The following is an 18,006-nucleotide window of genomic DNA, read 5'->3' as shown; positions in this document are numbered from 1 at the left end:
GAGGAATCAAAGCAATCACCAGCACCGTAGATGCAGACACAGTAGGACTATGAGCACAGATCGTCTCTCCTCTGCACCAAGACGAGTCCTCTACGTTTGTTTTGGTAAGTACAGCATGATAATATTTGACATCTCCATCAGTAGTTTGCGCCTGCTATGTGATTAACCACAATTGCTATTATGTGGCATGGTAGTGAACTTTATTGTCTCGGAACGTATATTTTCTGCCCAGAGGCAACCCCAAATACTTAACAAAAATTTTCCCATAAAATAAGATGAGTCTCAATTAGCAGGTCACATCTACATTGAATCTGCTTTGGAGTTGAAGGTTGGGAAAGAGATTTATAAATTATAAAATAAATAAAACTTAAGCAATATATTATTTATAATTAACATATTTATACAGAAAAAAAATTAATAATACTATACAAAAGTGTATCTTTCTCGTAATAAAAACAAATACGTGATTCGTGGCAGTTAAACATTGATTAGTTAAAATAAGCTCTTTGTTAATATTAACTCGAATTAATTAAAATAAGTTATTTCCTGTAATTTCTCACTTCAATAACGACCGGACTCGAAGTATACTTTCGATCCTCGTAATATTTATTTGTCGTGGACGGCCCAACATAATGACTTTTAGTTATCGATTTCTTTTCGGTCGACTCAATAGTCTCCAAACTTCTCCCATCCCTACTCGGAATCGTTTTCTTACTAAAACTTTGCACCGTATTTGTAATACTAGGATTTTTTGGATCATCGTTCCTCGAAGTTGTATGATACGTTTCTGAATAATCATTACTCGATGTTGATCCTCTTCGAATAACTCTACCTGTTGAACCAGTACTTGGAAGTCCAGTATTAACAACTCCAGTGTTAAGTCCTGTATCTCTTAAACGGGTTGGGGGTTCATAAATATCGTAACCCCTTCTATTATTATAATTATCTTCGTTATTATCGTGTAAAGTTTTAAATAATTCAGGTGCTCGATCCTTAAGATTCTTCATAAACATCCTTTTATTACTATCTTGATTATAACCGTTATTTCTTTCGTACCGATTACTCGAGTAAGTTTCTTCAACGCTTTCGGTTAGATTTTGTTGGCTCCTATTAATACTTGAAATTAAAGCCGGGCTTTTTAACCCCGCCGGGACTTCATCGAGACGATTTAATTGTGGATTTGATTTATGCATGGCTCTTCTTGCGTTTAAATCGCCGGGTTGAACATTAAAACTTTGACTTCGCGATAAGTTTGATTTATAAGTCCTCGCTGGTTTTGCGGGGCCTCCGTTAATGATGGGACGTTGCGTGTTAATAATCGAAACGTTGATGGTGTTGTCTTCTTTTTTGCTTGCGTGTCTTGGTAAAGTTTGAGAAACTCTTGGTGTACTCACTAACCTTCCAGTACTTTTACTAAATCGTCCCAAAGTACTTTGGGATCTATAAGAACAAAAAATAACTTGATTAGATCAAGTTTTATAATCAACTGGTAAATTTCCCGGGCGACACCGATTAAATAAAAAATCGAAAAGAAGTGGGAAATAGTGACCACGCATGATACTCGATTAGGATTGGATTCTTTTGCGATGCGTAATCTTTTTAAACTTGTTTAGATGTGGTTCAAGTTGGTTGTGGAAATACTTATTAGGCAAGGTCTATAAATTTGTGTCAAGAGTGTTACTTTTTTACCTATTTTCTTCTTCCTTTAGTCTCCTTGATGTCCGAACTGGTCGGACTCCGTCGTATTTATTCTCCCTGCCGTAAATTGACCCCCCAAATGGATCTTCTCCTAAATAGTAGCGATGAACTGGACTTGAAGTTCTTCTTCGATCAATATCGTGGTGATTAATATCTTTATCGATAACGTGGCCTTTTTGATATGATGGCGATGGAGATCTTTTTGCTCTTTGTTTAGCTTTTCTTTCAGCGCTAGCTGAACGAATTTTACCGACAAGTTTTCTTATTGATTGACCTAAAAAAGAATATCGAATGATAATTAATCATAATTAATAAATAAATAACATTTTTTAATTATTTACCTATAATATTGCCACTTTTATGTTTAGTTGGTTCAGCAGCAAACCGAGTTTTTTGAAACTTTTTTTCCGGCATCGTTGGCGGACTTGGCGGTGAATAATCAGGGGGTGGTTCTTCTAACGGTTCTTCTCTACTTTCTTTAGTATCATTTCTCGACGGCGTTCTATACCCGCTATCATACCGGCTTTCTTGGGAAACCCTTTGCCGTCTTTCTAAAGCCTTTTTTCTTTGTGGAGGAGTCGGCGTTGTTTCCCTAAACGGCGATATTCTTCTTTCGGGGGAAATCCGATAATCAGGAACTGGAGATCTTTGGTATTCTCTACTCGGTGAAAATCTCCTTGGTTCCGTTGCGTAATTTTCTTGATGTCTTCGTTCGGACCACTCCGTAATTCCTTGATAATATCTTCTTGGTGGATCTCGTTCGGGCTCTTGGAGTCTCGATGACATCGGGGATGCTGGATCATGAAGAAGTCTTGGTCCTTCTTTTCTAACATAATCCACCGATGAAGCTGGTTCTTGTTTCGCGGTTGGTTGGGATTTAATAGTTACGTTAAAATAACTAGTTTTCGGGGGTTGTTCGTCTTCTTCGGCTAAAGAATCCCGCGAGGACCTGGATTCGCTTCCGAAATGGTTCTCCAACCACTTGGAGGTCTCCATTTTTCTCGTCTCCTCTTCCTGATCGAAATCGAGTGGTCTTCGAGTCAATGCATCTTTCCGATCCATTGGTGAAGCACTTGGCAGCAGATCTAACATAAGTAATTTTATAAAGGGATTATGTAATAGAATCACGTTAATGTCAGTGTTACGGAAGGTTCGAGTATTAGAAAGTGACAGTTTGAGAGAGGAGGCTCACGATTGCCGCGGGATTATTTTGTTATTACCTCGATATCGGCGCGGAGGACGGTTTAAGTTTCTTCTTCTTGCTCTTGCCGACAAAGAATCAAAATCGGGCTCGTCTATCCCGTTTCCGTGGCGTTCTACTTCTATCGTTTCACCTTTATAGCGCATCTCTTCGCCTATTTTAACACCGTTTGAAATATAATCCACCTGTTCTTGATCTCGCGATTTGAAATATCTAAAATTAATTTAAAATTATTAATTCGATTTAAATTTATGTTGATTTACCTTTGCGAATTTTCTAAATGAACATCCTTATCGGGAGCATCGTGAGGTAACTCGTCGTCCTTCAGTTCCTCGTGTTCGGTCGTCCTTTCGGTTTCCGTCACAATCCGGCCATCTTCACGAATTGAGCTTAGTTGCCGAGTTTCTTCGGTGTCCGTAACTTTCTTCGACTTGTTAGTGTCCCTTATCAAGCGAGGTCCCGTTGAAATCGTCCCAGACTTGTCTATTGTTCTTAACACTCTCCTTAAGTCTTGTTCGCCGGTTTTAACAGCTGCTAGGTAATCCTATGAGAATATTGTCCATTCAATTCTACATAAAAAATCCTTTAAAATGAGTCCAAACTCGATGGGGTTATCTCCAAAAACAAATGAGATATGGCGATTTTAATATTAAGGGTTGTTTTTTAATTTAGGGGTGAGTTAATTATTTTTTAAAATAACCTCATCGTGTTTGGGTTCGTTTTAAAGCATTTTGAATTCTCTACAAGAATTTTTTATAAAATTAAACATTTTTGAAATAATTTTCTTGGTAAACGAAAATTTCCTGGAAGCCAAAAGACAACTTACGTCCAAAACCAGATCAGAAACGTCCGTAACACAAAGGAAACTCGCCTTCAACTCGGAACAACCTTCAAAACCGGACAACTTTCTACGGCTTCGCAAAACGGCCGGCCTCAAGAGAGAAAAGACTACTATCACAGACCACGATCGAACCTGCACTGACCAGACTATCAAAGAGTCGCCCGAGGACCCGACCCCTTTAGACATTCCATTCTTGCGCACACTTGCCGAATATCGATGAGGAAGAACACCTAAACGCGACTTGCTCTTAAGACTTCTTCGACGTTCTGGCTCGATTTCAAAGCGAGGATTCCTCCACCTAGGAATTGTCTCCTTAAATCTCTTTAAATGTCACGCGGTGACATTTAAGAAGCCTCTCGTCGATACGGAGCTGAGCGCGAGAAGAAAGAAAGTTGTCGTCGAGGAAGAACCGCGAGAATACTGAGAGGACTAAGAAACCACCGTAAAGAGACTGAAGACTATCGCGAAGGCCTCGTAGTAGAAACGGCTGGTTTGACTGGTCCAAGAGTTGTTCAACCCGCTCAGGGTCACGTCCGTCGCGTCGCGCTTTGCGAAGAGATTTTGGGTTCGCATCTCTTAATTCTTACCTCGTCGGTTATGTCGCCTAAGTGTTGGATATCCTCCGTTTCTTTGACCTCTTCCTTTTCCTCCCTTGAAACCACCCTGCGTTCCTTTACCTCCCGAACGACGCCGTCGGGATTCGGCACCACGACCCACTTGGAAGTATTGTCCAATTGGTCGACATCTTTTAAGGCAGGGTGGTTTTCTTCGTCATCTTCCCCCAACTTTCGAAGCTAAAAAAAAATTTTAGAAATTAAATTTTTTATTATCAAGATGTTATTTCGTTTTTTACCTCGGTTTGATGATGCTCTTGCGTTTCTGTGTCTTGAGTTGTATTCGTGGTGACAACCGGGCCCGAGTCCTCCACCACTTTTCCATCTTCGAGCACCACTTGTCTTTTCACTCGAGTTTCTATCTGTTTGGTGTTGATCACCTCTGTTTTCTTTTTGCTTACCCATTCTTCTGTTTAATTCAAAACAAATTAAATCAGTTTTAATAATAACACAAAATTATATTAATATTTATAGTTTATGTTGAAAAATTTTCTAAAATATCTGATAGGTGTCGCTGTGTACTGGGATAAAAACAGTTTTTTAAGGTTATGTTAACAATTATAGTTTGTATTAAAGAATGTTTTAAACAATAATTCTATTTGAAATGACAATCTTGCAGAATATCTGGATTTTTGCGTTGTAACAACTTTTAATTGCTAAGACTCCATATCATACAATGATCATAGAATTGTGGTTAAATGTATAACAAGTGAAATACGGGTAATGGAAATAAATGATGAAAGAAAAGAGTATTGCTTGGGAAGAGAAGAGAGAAAATAGATGAGATGATATAAAGAGGAGAAGCGAATGTGGAGTTTAGGGTACATGTAAAAAGAAAAATGGGTTGAATTTCTCAACTGATGAAGATAAAACATCGATGTTAAAGTATTTGCTGGATTTTTATATCCAAAAATATCCTTATGGTGTTATGATCTCTATGATTAGTGGCTAAAATTATAAAAGATTTTATATCCCTTGCAAACGAGTTGCTATAATCGTGTCCTTCAAAGATAAAGTGCTGCCGATGGCCTTCACCAAGTTAATATACAATAGATATTTGTATGATAATGTTGCGATAAATCTAAACACCTCCTTTATTGACTTTTCATAGAAACTACAACTTTAAATAGAGCCAATACAATATTGTACTGACTAAGGTTGTATAAGGAAGATGCAATCTTCCATTTCTAGCATTTAATCTTCTGTCAGTACTATCTAGTCTTTTATCTGCAGGATCTAGTCTTCTGCTTACCTTTACTTCTTTTTAAATGGTGTCTTTAACATCATTCGACATCGTTGTGGATTAAAATTTTCTATGTTGCAATTTTCATCGATAAGTTTCAAAATTCGCTATAAAATTAATTTCTTGAAGGATCCTTGTGGAAATATCACCAATTATTAATTAAAGTATCCTCTTTTTAATGCAAAAAGCCGTTTTGAAAAATCGCTTTTAGTTTTTGAGAAATAAATTTTTGAAATGATCGACAATTTTTTCGAATTTTGCAATTTTCGCCCATTAAGTTTTAAAAATTCGTATAAAATTCATTTCTTGGAATATGAGTATGAAAATTTCCCAAAGTGTTAATAAAAGTATCCTCTTTCCAATGAACCAACCCGTTTTGAGAAATAACTTTTAGTTTTTGAGAAAACAATATTTGAAGTTTTGATAATTTGCAATTTTCATCGATAATTTTCAAAATTCGGTATAAAATTAATTTCTTGAAGGATCCTTGTGGAAATATCACCAATTATTAATTAAAGTATCCTCTTTTTAATGCAATATATATGTTGAAAAATTTTCTAAAATATCTGATAGGTGTCGCTGTGTACTGGGATAAAAACAGTTTTTTAAGGTTATGTTAACAATTATAGTTTGTATTAAAGAATGTTTTAAACAATAATTCTATTTGAAATGAAAATCTTGCAGAATATCTGGATTTTTTCGTTGTAACAACTTTTAATTGCTAAGACTCCATATCATACAATGATCATAGAATTGTGGTTAAATGTATAACAAGTGAAATACGGGTAATGGAAATAAATGATGAAAGAAAAGAGTATTGCTTGGGAAGAGAAGAGAGAAAATAGATGAGATGATATAAAGAGGAGAAGCGAATATATACCCGTTTTGAAAAATCGCTTTTAGTTTTTGAGAAATAAATTTTTGAAATGATCCAAAATTTTTTCGAATTTTGCAATTTTCGCCGATTAAGTTTTAAAAATTGGTATAAAATCCATTTCTTGGAATATGAGTATGAAAATTTAGCAAAGTGTTAATAAAAGTGTCCTCTTTCCAATGAACCAACCCGTTTTGAAAAATAACTTTTAGTTTTTGAGAAAACAATATTTTGATAAAATTTTCGATGTTGCAATTTTCATCGATAATATTCAAAATTCGCTATAAAATTAATTCTTTTTAGAGTTGCTTTGTTAGTTAAATCAGCATCAAAAAAGTTCGTTTAGTATCTTGAATCCAAATAAGTTGACATATCTTATCAGCTTTCTTACTAATTTCATTTTTACTCAAATATCGCAATAATGTGACAATGTAGGGTATCACTTCAGAAATGTACCAGAAATTATAACCATAATGGCCGGATATCCGGCCGAAGGGGATGCCGAATATCCGGTTTTTTGCAAAATCACTATCCGTTCCATCACATGTCCTCAAGAATCTCCCTTAACGTCATTCTTATATACTATTTTGAAGATTATTCTAACTAAATGATTTCAACCTCGTCCATAAACACATTCAAAATCGTCTTTTATTGACCAAATTCGTTTTTTTGAAAAATCATAACATCAATCTCAGATGATTACATAGTATCTAAATACTAATAGTAACAATAATGTGACATCCCTGATATCCTTTAACCCAACTCTTTCAACATCGTTGATGATATCTCTCAAAATATCTCTGTTATGACTCAAAAAGCTTCAATATCTCAAATCATCCCTAATTATTAAAAAATAAATATAACTGGTTATCTTTATGTTTTTAGGCATCGTCCCTAACTATTTTAAGCAAATAAGTGTTAATTTTGTTTCTGCGTCTTGCATTTTAGAGCACGTCTCTCCACAAAACTCAGATCTCTTTTGACTTTTAGATAACTTACAATTAGCTGCATTGAGTAATGATTCCAACAACATCGCATGGCAAACATTTTCAATATCGTCCCTAGCCTCAACATTATATATTTTGAAAGTAAAATAATAAAAATGTAAACTCACCTTCTTTGGTAGTTGCTATAGCCTCTCCAGGTTCAATCTGTGACAGGAAAAACTTTGGCTTAAAATGGACGTAGGAAATAAAAGACACCTTTTTTGGAGGGTGCCTGATGTGAGGACCCCCAAGGTCCTGGATAAACACTATCACCACCATCCAACATGGCAAAACTCACAAAAATCCCATTTAAACAAATTACTATATTATGTCTTTGAAAAAAAATGATTAGCGTTAAAAAAACTTGTTTGACCATAAGAGTTTTTTTTTCCAATGTAAATGACGATTAGATAATTTTGCACACAACCTGCACATTCGACCTTACTAGTGGTTGCCAAACGTTATTATTACGCAAAACGTCCACACTATTCACACTAACGGTTCGGACACGTGACGAAAACAAATCGCGAAAGAATAAAAGCAAACGAAAGTGCGAGAGCGTGTTTGTTGTTAGAGTCAAGGCTGTTGGTTATGTAGTAAATATTAAATCCGCGGCTTTACTGAGGCGCACCTGCACGCCTAATGGATCGTAGCCTTAGAAAAACAATACGGGTTCAAGCGATTAAAATGGTATGGAGAGACCTTCTTCCACCCACGCACGTATTATGTAAAACACTCAAATACAAAAAAAAACTATTAAAACTATTCCCAAAAAGGATTTATGTTAAACGAACGCCTTAATAGTAAAGTTAAACGTTTAAATAACGACGAGATATCCAACACAACTCGGTAAAGCGACTAATTGCGGCAGTTTAATTAATTACTTTGTAAGGTATAAAGTAGAAAGTCGAAGTTGGCCGTTTTAAAAGGAGTCTTGTATCCGGCCCAGATTGCCCGATATTTAGTTAAAGAAGAATTCCAAACACGTCATCAAACGAAACAAAAAAAGAATCGATTGTTCATTGTTCAATTTGGCCAACGATCGTTCATTGACTATTCTAGTTTTTAATTAAAATTTTTTGTTTACGCCGCGCGCCGTGATGGGTAGGAGGAGCCTTGGGTCGCAAATTGCGGTTCAAAATTCAAGGATCGTGTACTGTGGTCGGTGTTGGCGCGGCTATTTTGCAATCGACTAGTTTACATGGGAACACTCTGGGTTTCTCGTTTATGGGTTAAGGAAACTTGCAGGTGTACCACAGGAAATCGAGATTGTAGTATGTGTTGTAAAAATGAACCTTGCAGTAGTGGTAAATATTTCTTACTACATTTCTGTTTTAATTAGAAAAAAATACAAGATGTAATGCGTATCGTTGACCTTTTGGTTTATAGATAAGATCTTTATTTTGATATTTAGTAGTGTTGCAAGAAATTCATTTCCGTTTAATCAATAAAACTTCAAACAGTGTTGAAAATATTAAACTCGATATTTGAAGATATCAACATCATGGAGAATATGAAAGCTGAGATATCAAAGAAAATGTTAAGATACATCATCGGCAATATTTGGCGATTCAAGATCGACATTAAGAGATGATGAAGGTGGAAATGTTGAGGGAAACCAAAATAGTAATGAGAGTCTTTAGGGATGATGTTGAAATATGTTAGGAACAATTTTATACATATATAACCGATATTGTACAACGAAGAGTTGCTGGATAATGAGGAAAATGTTGAGAGATGCCTCATCTATAATATGCATATAATATGTATATCTCAAAAAAATACTTTAAGATATCGAAGAAGATGTTGACATATATCATGGATAATGTTTTAGGATATCAAAGACGGTATGGGCAAGTAACGAAGAAGATATTGAGAGAGATCAGAGGAGGAAATATATATAAGATAATATTGAGATATGCCGGAAACGATTTTATGTATAAACGATGCTGAGGAACATTATTTGAGATTATCAAGGATGTTCTTGAAAAATAACAAATAAATGAAATATGTTATTAATTGGTAATGGAGAATTTGATCACGAACCTTAATTAATCACAAGATTTACAATTTTATTTAACAAAGCCGTGGCATTACAATATGATGACCAGTTTTAGATTGATATAAGCATAAACATTGAACGTCGGCCGCAAGCGACCTCGGCTTTCTTGTATGATTGCAGACGATTAAGCCGAGGTTGAGGCATTACAATATGATAACCAGCTGTAGGTTTATATACCTAATTGTAATTACTGAGCCTCGATTGCAGGCGACCTCGGCTTAAAAGCAAAAACTTCTGAATTTGTTGGAATTGAATGATTCTGAACGGCTGAGGCGTTAGAATGAGATGACGAGTTTTAGGTTGATATAATTTTAATCACTTATTAATAACTACAACTTCGGCTGAGTTTGTTGGAATTCTACGATTTTGTATGATAAAGCTGAGGCCGTTCACGGCCGAGACGTTACAGTATGATCAGCAGTTTTAGGTTGGTATGATTTTAATCATTGAGCCTCGGCTTAACAACTACAACCTTAGCCGAGTTTGTTGGAGTTGTATGATTTTGAACAGTATGATCAGCAGTTTTAGGTTGGTGTGATTTTAATCATTGAGCCTCGGCCGCAAGCGACCTCGACTTAATAACTACAACCTCAGCTCAAGTTTGTTGGAGTTCTGTATGATAAAGCCGAGGCCGCTCGCGACCGAGACGTTACAGTATTATCAGAAGTTTTAGGTTGGTATGATTTTAATCATTAAGCCTCAATTTTTAGTTGTGTCAAGATATTTTTCATAAAAACTTAAGACTGTTTTTTCAGATTCACGAAAAAACGAAAAATAAAGAAGTTATAGACAAAAAACGAAAAAGTAATTTTTTTGTTTTTCGAGCATATTTTAAAAACTAAAACGGCTAGATCCAAAAACTGTGTTGAAAAGTGATGAGCTCTAAGATACGCAACTTTGCCCCCATTCAACCATTTCTGTATCTCTTATGGTTTCTGAGATCCCAATGGTGGGGGTCGAATTTGAATTACCCAGTCTACCCGGGGTTATTTACTCAAGATGGGTATTTAGAGGTATTTATAAAATTTAATTTAAATTGAGTTGATGGCAGTTTTGCAAGCACTTCAAGAATGCAGAGTCGATTATCGATATACCAAACTTATTTATAACATCTACAAGAATGCTACAATGACGGTAAAATTGCATGAAAGTACTGAAGAGAGTAGAAGTAGTGAAGTACTGATTGTGAATAAAACAAGGCGATACACTATTGAATCCAAATTGTTCATCCCCAGGTGTTACAACATGATGACCAATTTTAGGTTGATATAATTTTAACTGCTGACCCTCTGCCAAAAGCGACCTGTGCTTATTACAAACAATTCGTTTTTATTTCTTGAGTTATCATTGCGTTTAATCACAAAAATTACCAAATTTAATATTTTGGGGATTTCCACTTTCTAACTATCACGTAGTAATAAATGGTTTAAATCCGGTTATGTATTTTATCTTTTTGATTCATTATAAACCCAAAATATTTCATTACATCTCAAGAAATATCAACGCACGATCAAGAAACGAACCCGAATTTCATGAAAAACCTATAATATTATTTTTCATTTTCATTTATGTGTTAATTAACGATGCAGTTCAAGGACGTGATTGTTAATGATAATAAAGTATCCCGTTACGTTCGATTCCGGAACACGTAAACGTAATTATAATAAACAGGTAATAATAATAAACGGCGTAAAAGCGATTGTGTAAAATTCACGAATCACTTTCGATTGTAGACCGGCATTTCCCACAAATCTCCAGTTGTAAATCCTTCGTCGGCTGCTGAAGCCGCTGGAGGATTGTGAGAAAATCTCACGGAGCCGCAAGGTGGTGTCGCAACACTGACACAGTTCCGAGCCTTTAAACTGCATTTTAAATACAACCCATTGTTTACAAACTATTTAGACGAGGCTTAAACGACAAAATCTCCATTTTAATTATTATGTATAGTATATATAATACTAAATAGTTGATGTCATAAAATTTATTATGCTTATTTTATCGATTGCTACTTTTGAGGTAAATATATTTTTGTTTAAATTAATATTTAACATTACCAGAGTCCAAATTAAAAAAAAAAATTAAATAAATTTACACAAAACAATCACATATACACAATAACAATCACAACTAAAAAAAAAATTTTTTAATTTAATTTTTGGGACTTGGTCACTATAAAACACTAACGTTACTATCACCGGATTCGTAATGGTCCGATTCGATGGTAAGTAAACGGTAGAGGGCGTTCGTCCGGACTGTTATTACGTCATTCGACGTTCAATTGTTCACCTGTAACGCGACTGCCGCGCCTTCCGTGACCTACTCGGATCGGATGCAACTAAACAGACGCGGACGTTTCGAATTCCGGCGGCGGCGTCGGAACGCCCTCAACGCCACCGCCCGTCGAAAATTGAAAGTAACCGGCATTCCATGGATACTAATCTGATTTAACGGGGACACCCCCGAGGCGTCAACACAACATTTTTTTTAAATTCAAAGATTAAAATTAAAAAAAATATTTTTTTCTAATTAAAATAGATTTCAATTACGTAATAATATAGAGGGATATAAAGAGGGCATCGCAATCACTCAAAGTTCCTTTCATCTACTTAGTTGGTGGGCGAACGTTGATTCGCGAAAGAGAACGTAACCTTTTGACATTTTGAATCAGAGGTCTGCGGTGTGCGTGCAAAATTTACGATAGTATGTAATAGATTGGAAAAAATTTAATGAAGAAATTTAAAAAAAAATTAATTTGGGTTTGCAACCAAAAATACAACTTTATATAAGTGTATAGTGGGTTGCATCATCTTAATTTTTTTCGTTCAATGTTGTAGAGGTAATCCGTTATGTAAGCTATGTTGGTACTAAAATAGTATGTATGTCAAGTCTATTTTAGGTCAAATTATTATTTTTTTATTGCCACAACAATGTGTAATCAACGATTGCTAATCTTAAGTATTATAATTATTATTGGATGGAGGTAATTTTCTTTATTCTAATAATTTCTTGTATTAAACTTGGTTCTAGTTATTTTGCAAAATTACTATATACATCACCATATTAAATCTATATATACTAATATCTTGACAAGCAATAATCCAACGATGCAGATAAAAAAGAAATACTATTTGTGCAAATTGAGATTGAAATGATAAGAAAGAGATTGAGCAGAGAGACTACACAAAGACTGGAAATAGAAATAGATGGATAGAATAAAGATTGGAAAGACAAAAAGAAGATTGGTAACAAAACAAGAGGGTGAAAAGAGACTGAGCAGAGAAAAGGATGTCTGCAAAGATATTGAAAACGCAAGAAAATTAATGGACATAGAAGAAGAAAGCTAAAAAAGCTGGAAATAGGTGGAAAGAATGAAGACTGGGCAGAGAGAAAGAGCCTCATTCAGTAAAAGAAATGTATTTGGCAGTTTAGAGAACTACAGGAAAGAGAGAGTGGTTATTGAAAGATATTTGACTGAGAAGGAAGATACTAGAAATACACTGTAAAGAATAGAAAAAGGAAACTGTACAGAGATTGAAATGAGAATAAAAAGGCGGTGGAGAGAGAAAGGAGACGTATAAAATGCACTTCTTGGAATATGATTATGAAAATTTCCCAAAGTGTTAATAAGAGTGTCTCTTTCCAATGAACCAACACGTTTTGAAAAATAACTTTTAGTTTTTGAGAAAACAATATTTGAGTTTAAGTAAGTCAATAACAGGCAAAACTACCACTTCTGGAACTAATCCTTCTGATATAAGTTTCGTTGCATTATCTATCAAAACCATGCTTAATACCGCTAAACATAAATCCGAACGGGGTTTAATCTCATCAATATAAACGATTTATGTAAAAGCTAATACTGGAAATTAAACTTACCAGTAAAATATTTGTGAATTTGAAGTAAAATGTCAATTATCTGTCAAGATGACATTTCAATTAAAAAAAATAAATATTTTTTAATTAATTTCAATCTCATTTAGTAAATATATCAAATTTTTTATTAACATAATCGCTCTATAATCAAATTCAAAAAAACTTTTATTTTAAAAATCTTTTATTAAATAAGCTGATATAAATATCATTTAGAGCACCATCTATTAACGATGTAAGAAAATAAAATGAAGTTTTTAAGTTAACCTAACAAAACGTCAAATATTTTTGACAACTTTTGAACCAAATTTTATACAAGAAATTATTTAATATTAATTTTTTTGTACTCACAAGTTCTAAACCGATTGGTGGCCCAGCATCGTATTTCCTTTCGGAAATAATCTTTTGGTCTGTTTGCAACAAATCCGCAACTTCGGTCATATTATGACATAGTTCGTTAACCTGCAGATAAGATAAACGAATGGTGTTAAAAACCTTTAATTATACACAAAGTAAATTTGAATGGGAGTATTGTTAAGCAAAATTGGCAGCAAAAAATGTTGAAGTATTAGCAACAAACAAGAAAACCAGTTAAAATATGCAGAAATAAACGACTTTGCGAGTTTGTATCAAGGTCAAACGCGACCATATGTTCCTGACATCACTAATTCATTACTTCTGATCGCTTGAAACGAGAAGGTTCAAACCCAAAAAGGGTGGGCGTTATTTGTTTGGTATGAAACAACACTTCATGTTCGTTTCCCGTGTTTCCACAAATGGAACACCAACGTCCTTTTATTTATTTATTTATTAATAAACACGTACTTCACTTTTTCTTTCCACCATAAAGATATGCAAAAATTTCTTCAAATTTAGATGTACAAAGTTTCACTTTTAACGTCACAACTACAAATTATCAAATTCAAGGTTAAAAAATCGATTATATTTTATTAACATTTAGATTGTTTATTCAAGTGAATCAGGTAAATTCTTTGTGGTATTTAACTTCTAAGAATTATGAATCGGATTGAATCAGATTGAGAATATATATATTTAGTATAAAAATTTGCGACGAGACATGATTAAATACACTATAAAATGAAGGTTAACCTTGAAACGGGTCTCTTTAAAAACGACGAGAGACATAATCGACAAGGAGACAACCTTCTTAGTGCCATATTTGTATGCGGTGGATGTTGAGGCCCAGATTCAGATGGGTCAAGGTGGTACCTTTATACGGGAAAATCTCAAAACGAAATTTCAACAAGAATTTCTTTGAATCGGCTAAAACGCCTACGGGAAGAATTATTTATGCGTAGATGGAGAGATACAGTTAAAACGCATAATTTAACCAAGATTTCAAACATTAAATTTCATTTAATTAAGAGAAATAAATATAAGTAAATATGACTTTGTATAAATAACGGTGACATCACTTAGTTTTCTTGATTAAATCATTAAATGTTATTGCTATTAAATAATTAAAAATTATTTCAAATACTCACATCTAAATCGAATATAAATCTTAAAAACTCAAAAAATAAATAACCGCACTATTTTTAGCTTGATTTGTTTAGTTAATAAAGTTAAAACAAATTTTTTTTAAAGGAGTTAAACAAATTCGAATCGCACGTCCGCGCGTCAATTGTCCGACTGGCCAGGATCTAGTGGGCCGTGGCGAGTCTAGATCACCTTGCGGTGTGCCGTAGGTGTTCTCGGAGTTCTCCGGGGCCTGATCGCGTTTCTTAACTCCGGGCTGTTTCGATTTTGAGAATGCAAAGACAACTTTTCGATCAACCGAATGAGAATTGAATTTTTGGGCGCTTTGTTTGCCTTTTTTCGCGATAGTTACGACGATTACCGCTTATGTCTCTGAAAGACGGCGTCGTCGTCATCCTCCGCGTGTCGGAATTCCACAAGTCTTGCGTCATACCTGGTGGGTAGTGTGGATAAAACGTACGGAGGACAAGGTTTTTCTTATTTCTGTACGTTTATGTTAACCTGCTCTTAAAATGATGTATTTGTAAATTAAAAATTCGTATTCCAAAAGGGAATTGAGATAGAATTAGGAAATAAAGAGAATTTAAACAAACTTTGCAATGGTAGATAGATTGCTTACAAATTAGACACTTTTGGTCTTAGCGAAATCAGATGCCCGAACTTTGGAGAAATGCATTTGCAAGAGGAGTTAACATTTTGGTACTAGAACCCCACTGGAGATAGTACAGAACACAAAAATGGAGTTGGTCTCTTTTTGACCAACTCTGGCTACGGTCACAACTACCACGAGACTACATGATTATCAAATAACCACACTACAGCGAACCAGATACACCAGAAAAGAGGAGAATTAAAAGTTCTTTAAAGAACGTTAGGAACAACTTCTGTGGCAGCAACCATCATTTTGTTATGGCAAACTTCCAACTGAACCTCATGAACAACCTTGATTGTGGCTGTCAGAAGAAAGTTTGCGCAAAAGAGAATTGAGAAATCGCTTTGGAGTGCACCACAAGAATAGAAAACGAACGAGGCTCTAGCGACCGAGTATTGGCCGTTTTCTTACAAATTTGTTTTCAATAATTGAATAATCTATTACCAGCTTAGGCGCAAAGAAGTGCTTTATCATCTGTTCAGAGATATCCTAAAAATCTCAAAGCAACTTAAGACACAGAATACTTGAAAATCCTGAATTTGACGTTTTTGACATCAAATTTGCTCATAACTCAAAGCTGATTGATGATGGAAAAAAACTTTTTGTACAAAAAATGTACCAAATTAACTATTCAACTTTATATTTCATTCTTACTAACTTATAAGGCGTTAAAGTTAAAGTGTCCAAATTTGACGTCTTTGGAATAAAAATTTTTAATAAATCAAGAGAACCAAAATAGATGGAGAATAATATTTTACACAAAAAATCATTGCAAATTAACACGACAAACATCTATTAACGCAACTTTAAGATCTGACACAATCTAAGACATAAAATATTTGAAAATCATGTATTTGATGTTTTTGACATCAAATACATGATTTGACACTCATTAACTCAAAGCTGATTGATGATGGAGAAAAACTTTTTGTACAAAAAATGTACCAAATTATCCCAAAAAGCATCTTCCATAAACTATTCAACTTTATCTTTCATTATTAGCAAGTTATCAGGCGTTAAAGTTAAATTTCCAAATTTGACGTTTTCGACATCAAATTTGCTCATAACTCAAATCTGATTGATGATAGAAAAAAACCTTTTATACAAAAAATAAACCAAATGAACCCAAAAAGAAGCTTCTGTAAACAATTTAACTTTAACCTTCATTGTTACCAAGTTATCAGGCGTTAATGTTTCAAATTTAACGTTTTGACACCAAATTTGCTCATAACTGAAAGCTGATTGATAATAGAAAAATTTTATGTATGAACAATGAACCAAATTAAACCAAAAAATATTTTTTATAAACAATTCAACTTTACCTTTCATTGTTACCAAGTTATCAGGCGTTAAAGATTCAAATTTGACGTTTTGACACCAAATTTGCTCATAACTCAAAGCTAATTGATGATAGAAAGAACATTTTATACAATATAACACAGTAAAACAATTTTATTTTATATAATTAATAAATTTAACATTTTATATCACAACATACAAAAGTATAAAAAAGTCATTAAAAATCTTTGGTTAAATTCTTTTAACTTTCTCCTTACTTAGAATCTTTAATTTGGTTCTAGACAACAAAAAATTACTTATATTAACAACATATGTAGATAAACATATAACACAAATTGTTTTAACCTTAAAAACCATCATGTAAGCTAAGAATGCACTCAAAATAACGGATAAAATGCTACAAATGAAATGGAATGTTGTTGAAGGTTTATTATTTAATTGTGAAAGAACTATTAGCACAGAATATGTTACGATCCCCAAGAGGCTATTTGGTTTGTTTAAAAAAAAGTTTTCTCCAAAAATATCTTCGATTATTCCAAATCCGGTTCCATATCTACAAATAAAAACATCATAATTTTGTATTATAAATTGAGCTAATACTTACTTTGATTTAAAAGTTTTACTACAACTTATAACATCGGATATATCACAATACGCTTTATAACTTTCATCTTGTTGTTCGATAAAGTACGAATAAATAGATAACCCCAAACCAATAAATGAAGATAGAGTTAAAGCGAAATTAATTCCATTTAATTTACTCATATTCAATGTTGTATAATCAATGTATCTTCGACAATAAGCTTCCAAGACAGATAGAGGAACATATGTTCGTGCGGTTATCACTTGGAAATGTATAGATATTACGAGCGTTGAAACACTTGACCGCAAACGTCAAACCGATCAGATAATAGCGGATGGATGCTAATTAATTGATATTAATCGAATTACGGCGTGACAAAGCGAAATAATCGATCCTTAGATCGCAGGCATGCGCCCGTGTTAGTAAACATTGTCAACGGCGCCATCTTTTAGGTTAGAATCACGTTGACAGCTAAAGGTTTCTGTGTCAATTAGATCTGGTGATTTTTGTTCTTTGAGTTTCACGTAGTGGTCGTTTAAAATAATACGATTAAAATTGGCTTTAAACAATTAAGTTTAATTAA

At 34.0% G+C, this 18,006-nt stretch overlaps 2 protein-coding genes across 4 annotated transcripts; both read right to left on the bottom strand.

The window, feature by feature from the left end:
* Positions 1 to 361: 361 nt before the first annotated feature.
* LOC111426154 (chascon) lies at positions 362 to 15,215 on the bottom strand. 3 transcript variants are annotated; one of them, XM_023060532.2, is made up of 10 exons: positions 14,895 to 15,215; positions 13,741 to 13,851; positions 7,586 to 7,622; positions 4,594 to 4,763; positions 4,328 to 4,534; positions 3,163 to 3,443; positions 2,919 to 3,112; positions 2,040 to 2,783; positions 1,690 to 1,972; positions 362 to 1,440 (listed from the first exon to the last, which is right to left on the bottom strand). In XM_023060532.2, the coding sequence occupies exons 2-10, from the start codon at positions 13,828 to 13,830 to the stop codon at positions 540 to 542; spliced, it is 2,907 nt and encodes a 968-aa protein (XP_022916300.2). In that variant the 5' UTR covers positions 13,831 to 13,851; positions 14,895 to 15,215; the 3' UTR covers positions 362 to 539. The 3 variants fall into 3 exon arrangements, with proteins under 3 accessions (XP_022916300.2, XP_022916299.2, XP_022916301.2); XM_023060531.2 differs by lacking the exons at positions 13,741 to 13,851; positions 14,895 to 15,215 and having other exon boundaries at positions 7,586 to 7,828; XM_023060533.2 differs by lacking the exons at positions 4,328 to 4,534; positions 4,594 to 4,763; positions 7,586 to 7,622; positions 13,741 to 13,851; positions 14,895 to 15,215 and adding an exon at positions 3,726 to 4,296.
* A 1,760-nt stretch (positions 15,216 to 16,975) lies between these two features.
* On the bottom strand, positions 16,976 to 17,870 carry LOC111426474 (Vitamin-K epoxide reductase). Its single transcript, XM_023061003.2, has 2 exons — positions 17,445 to 17,870; positions 16,976 to 17,393 (listed from the first exon to the last, which is right to left on the bottom strand). The coding sequence occupies exons 1-2, from the start codon at positions 17,603 to 17,605 to the stop codon at positions 17,072 to 17,074; spliced, it is 483 nt and encodes a 160-aa protein (XP_022916771.1). The 5' UTR covers positions 17,606 to 17,870; the 3' UTR covers positions 16,976 to 17,071.
* Positions 17,871 to 18,006: the final 136 nt, after the last annotated feature.

This window comes from Onthophagus taurus, chromosome 5, assembly GCF_036711975.1.
Source record: "Onthophagus taurus isolate NC chromosome 5, IU_Otau_3.0, whole genome shotgun sequence".
NCBI lineage: Eukaryota > Metazoa > Arthropoda > Insecta > Coleoptera > Scarabaeidae > Onthophagus > Onthophagus taurus.
Note: the sequence above shows the minus strand (reverse complement) of the source record. Positions and strands in the feature narration are given on the sequence as shown.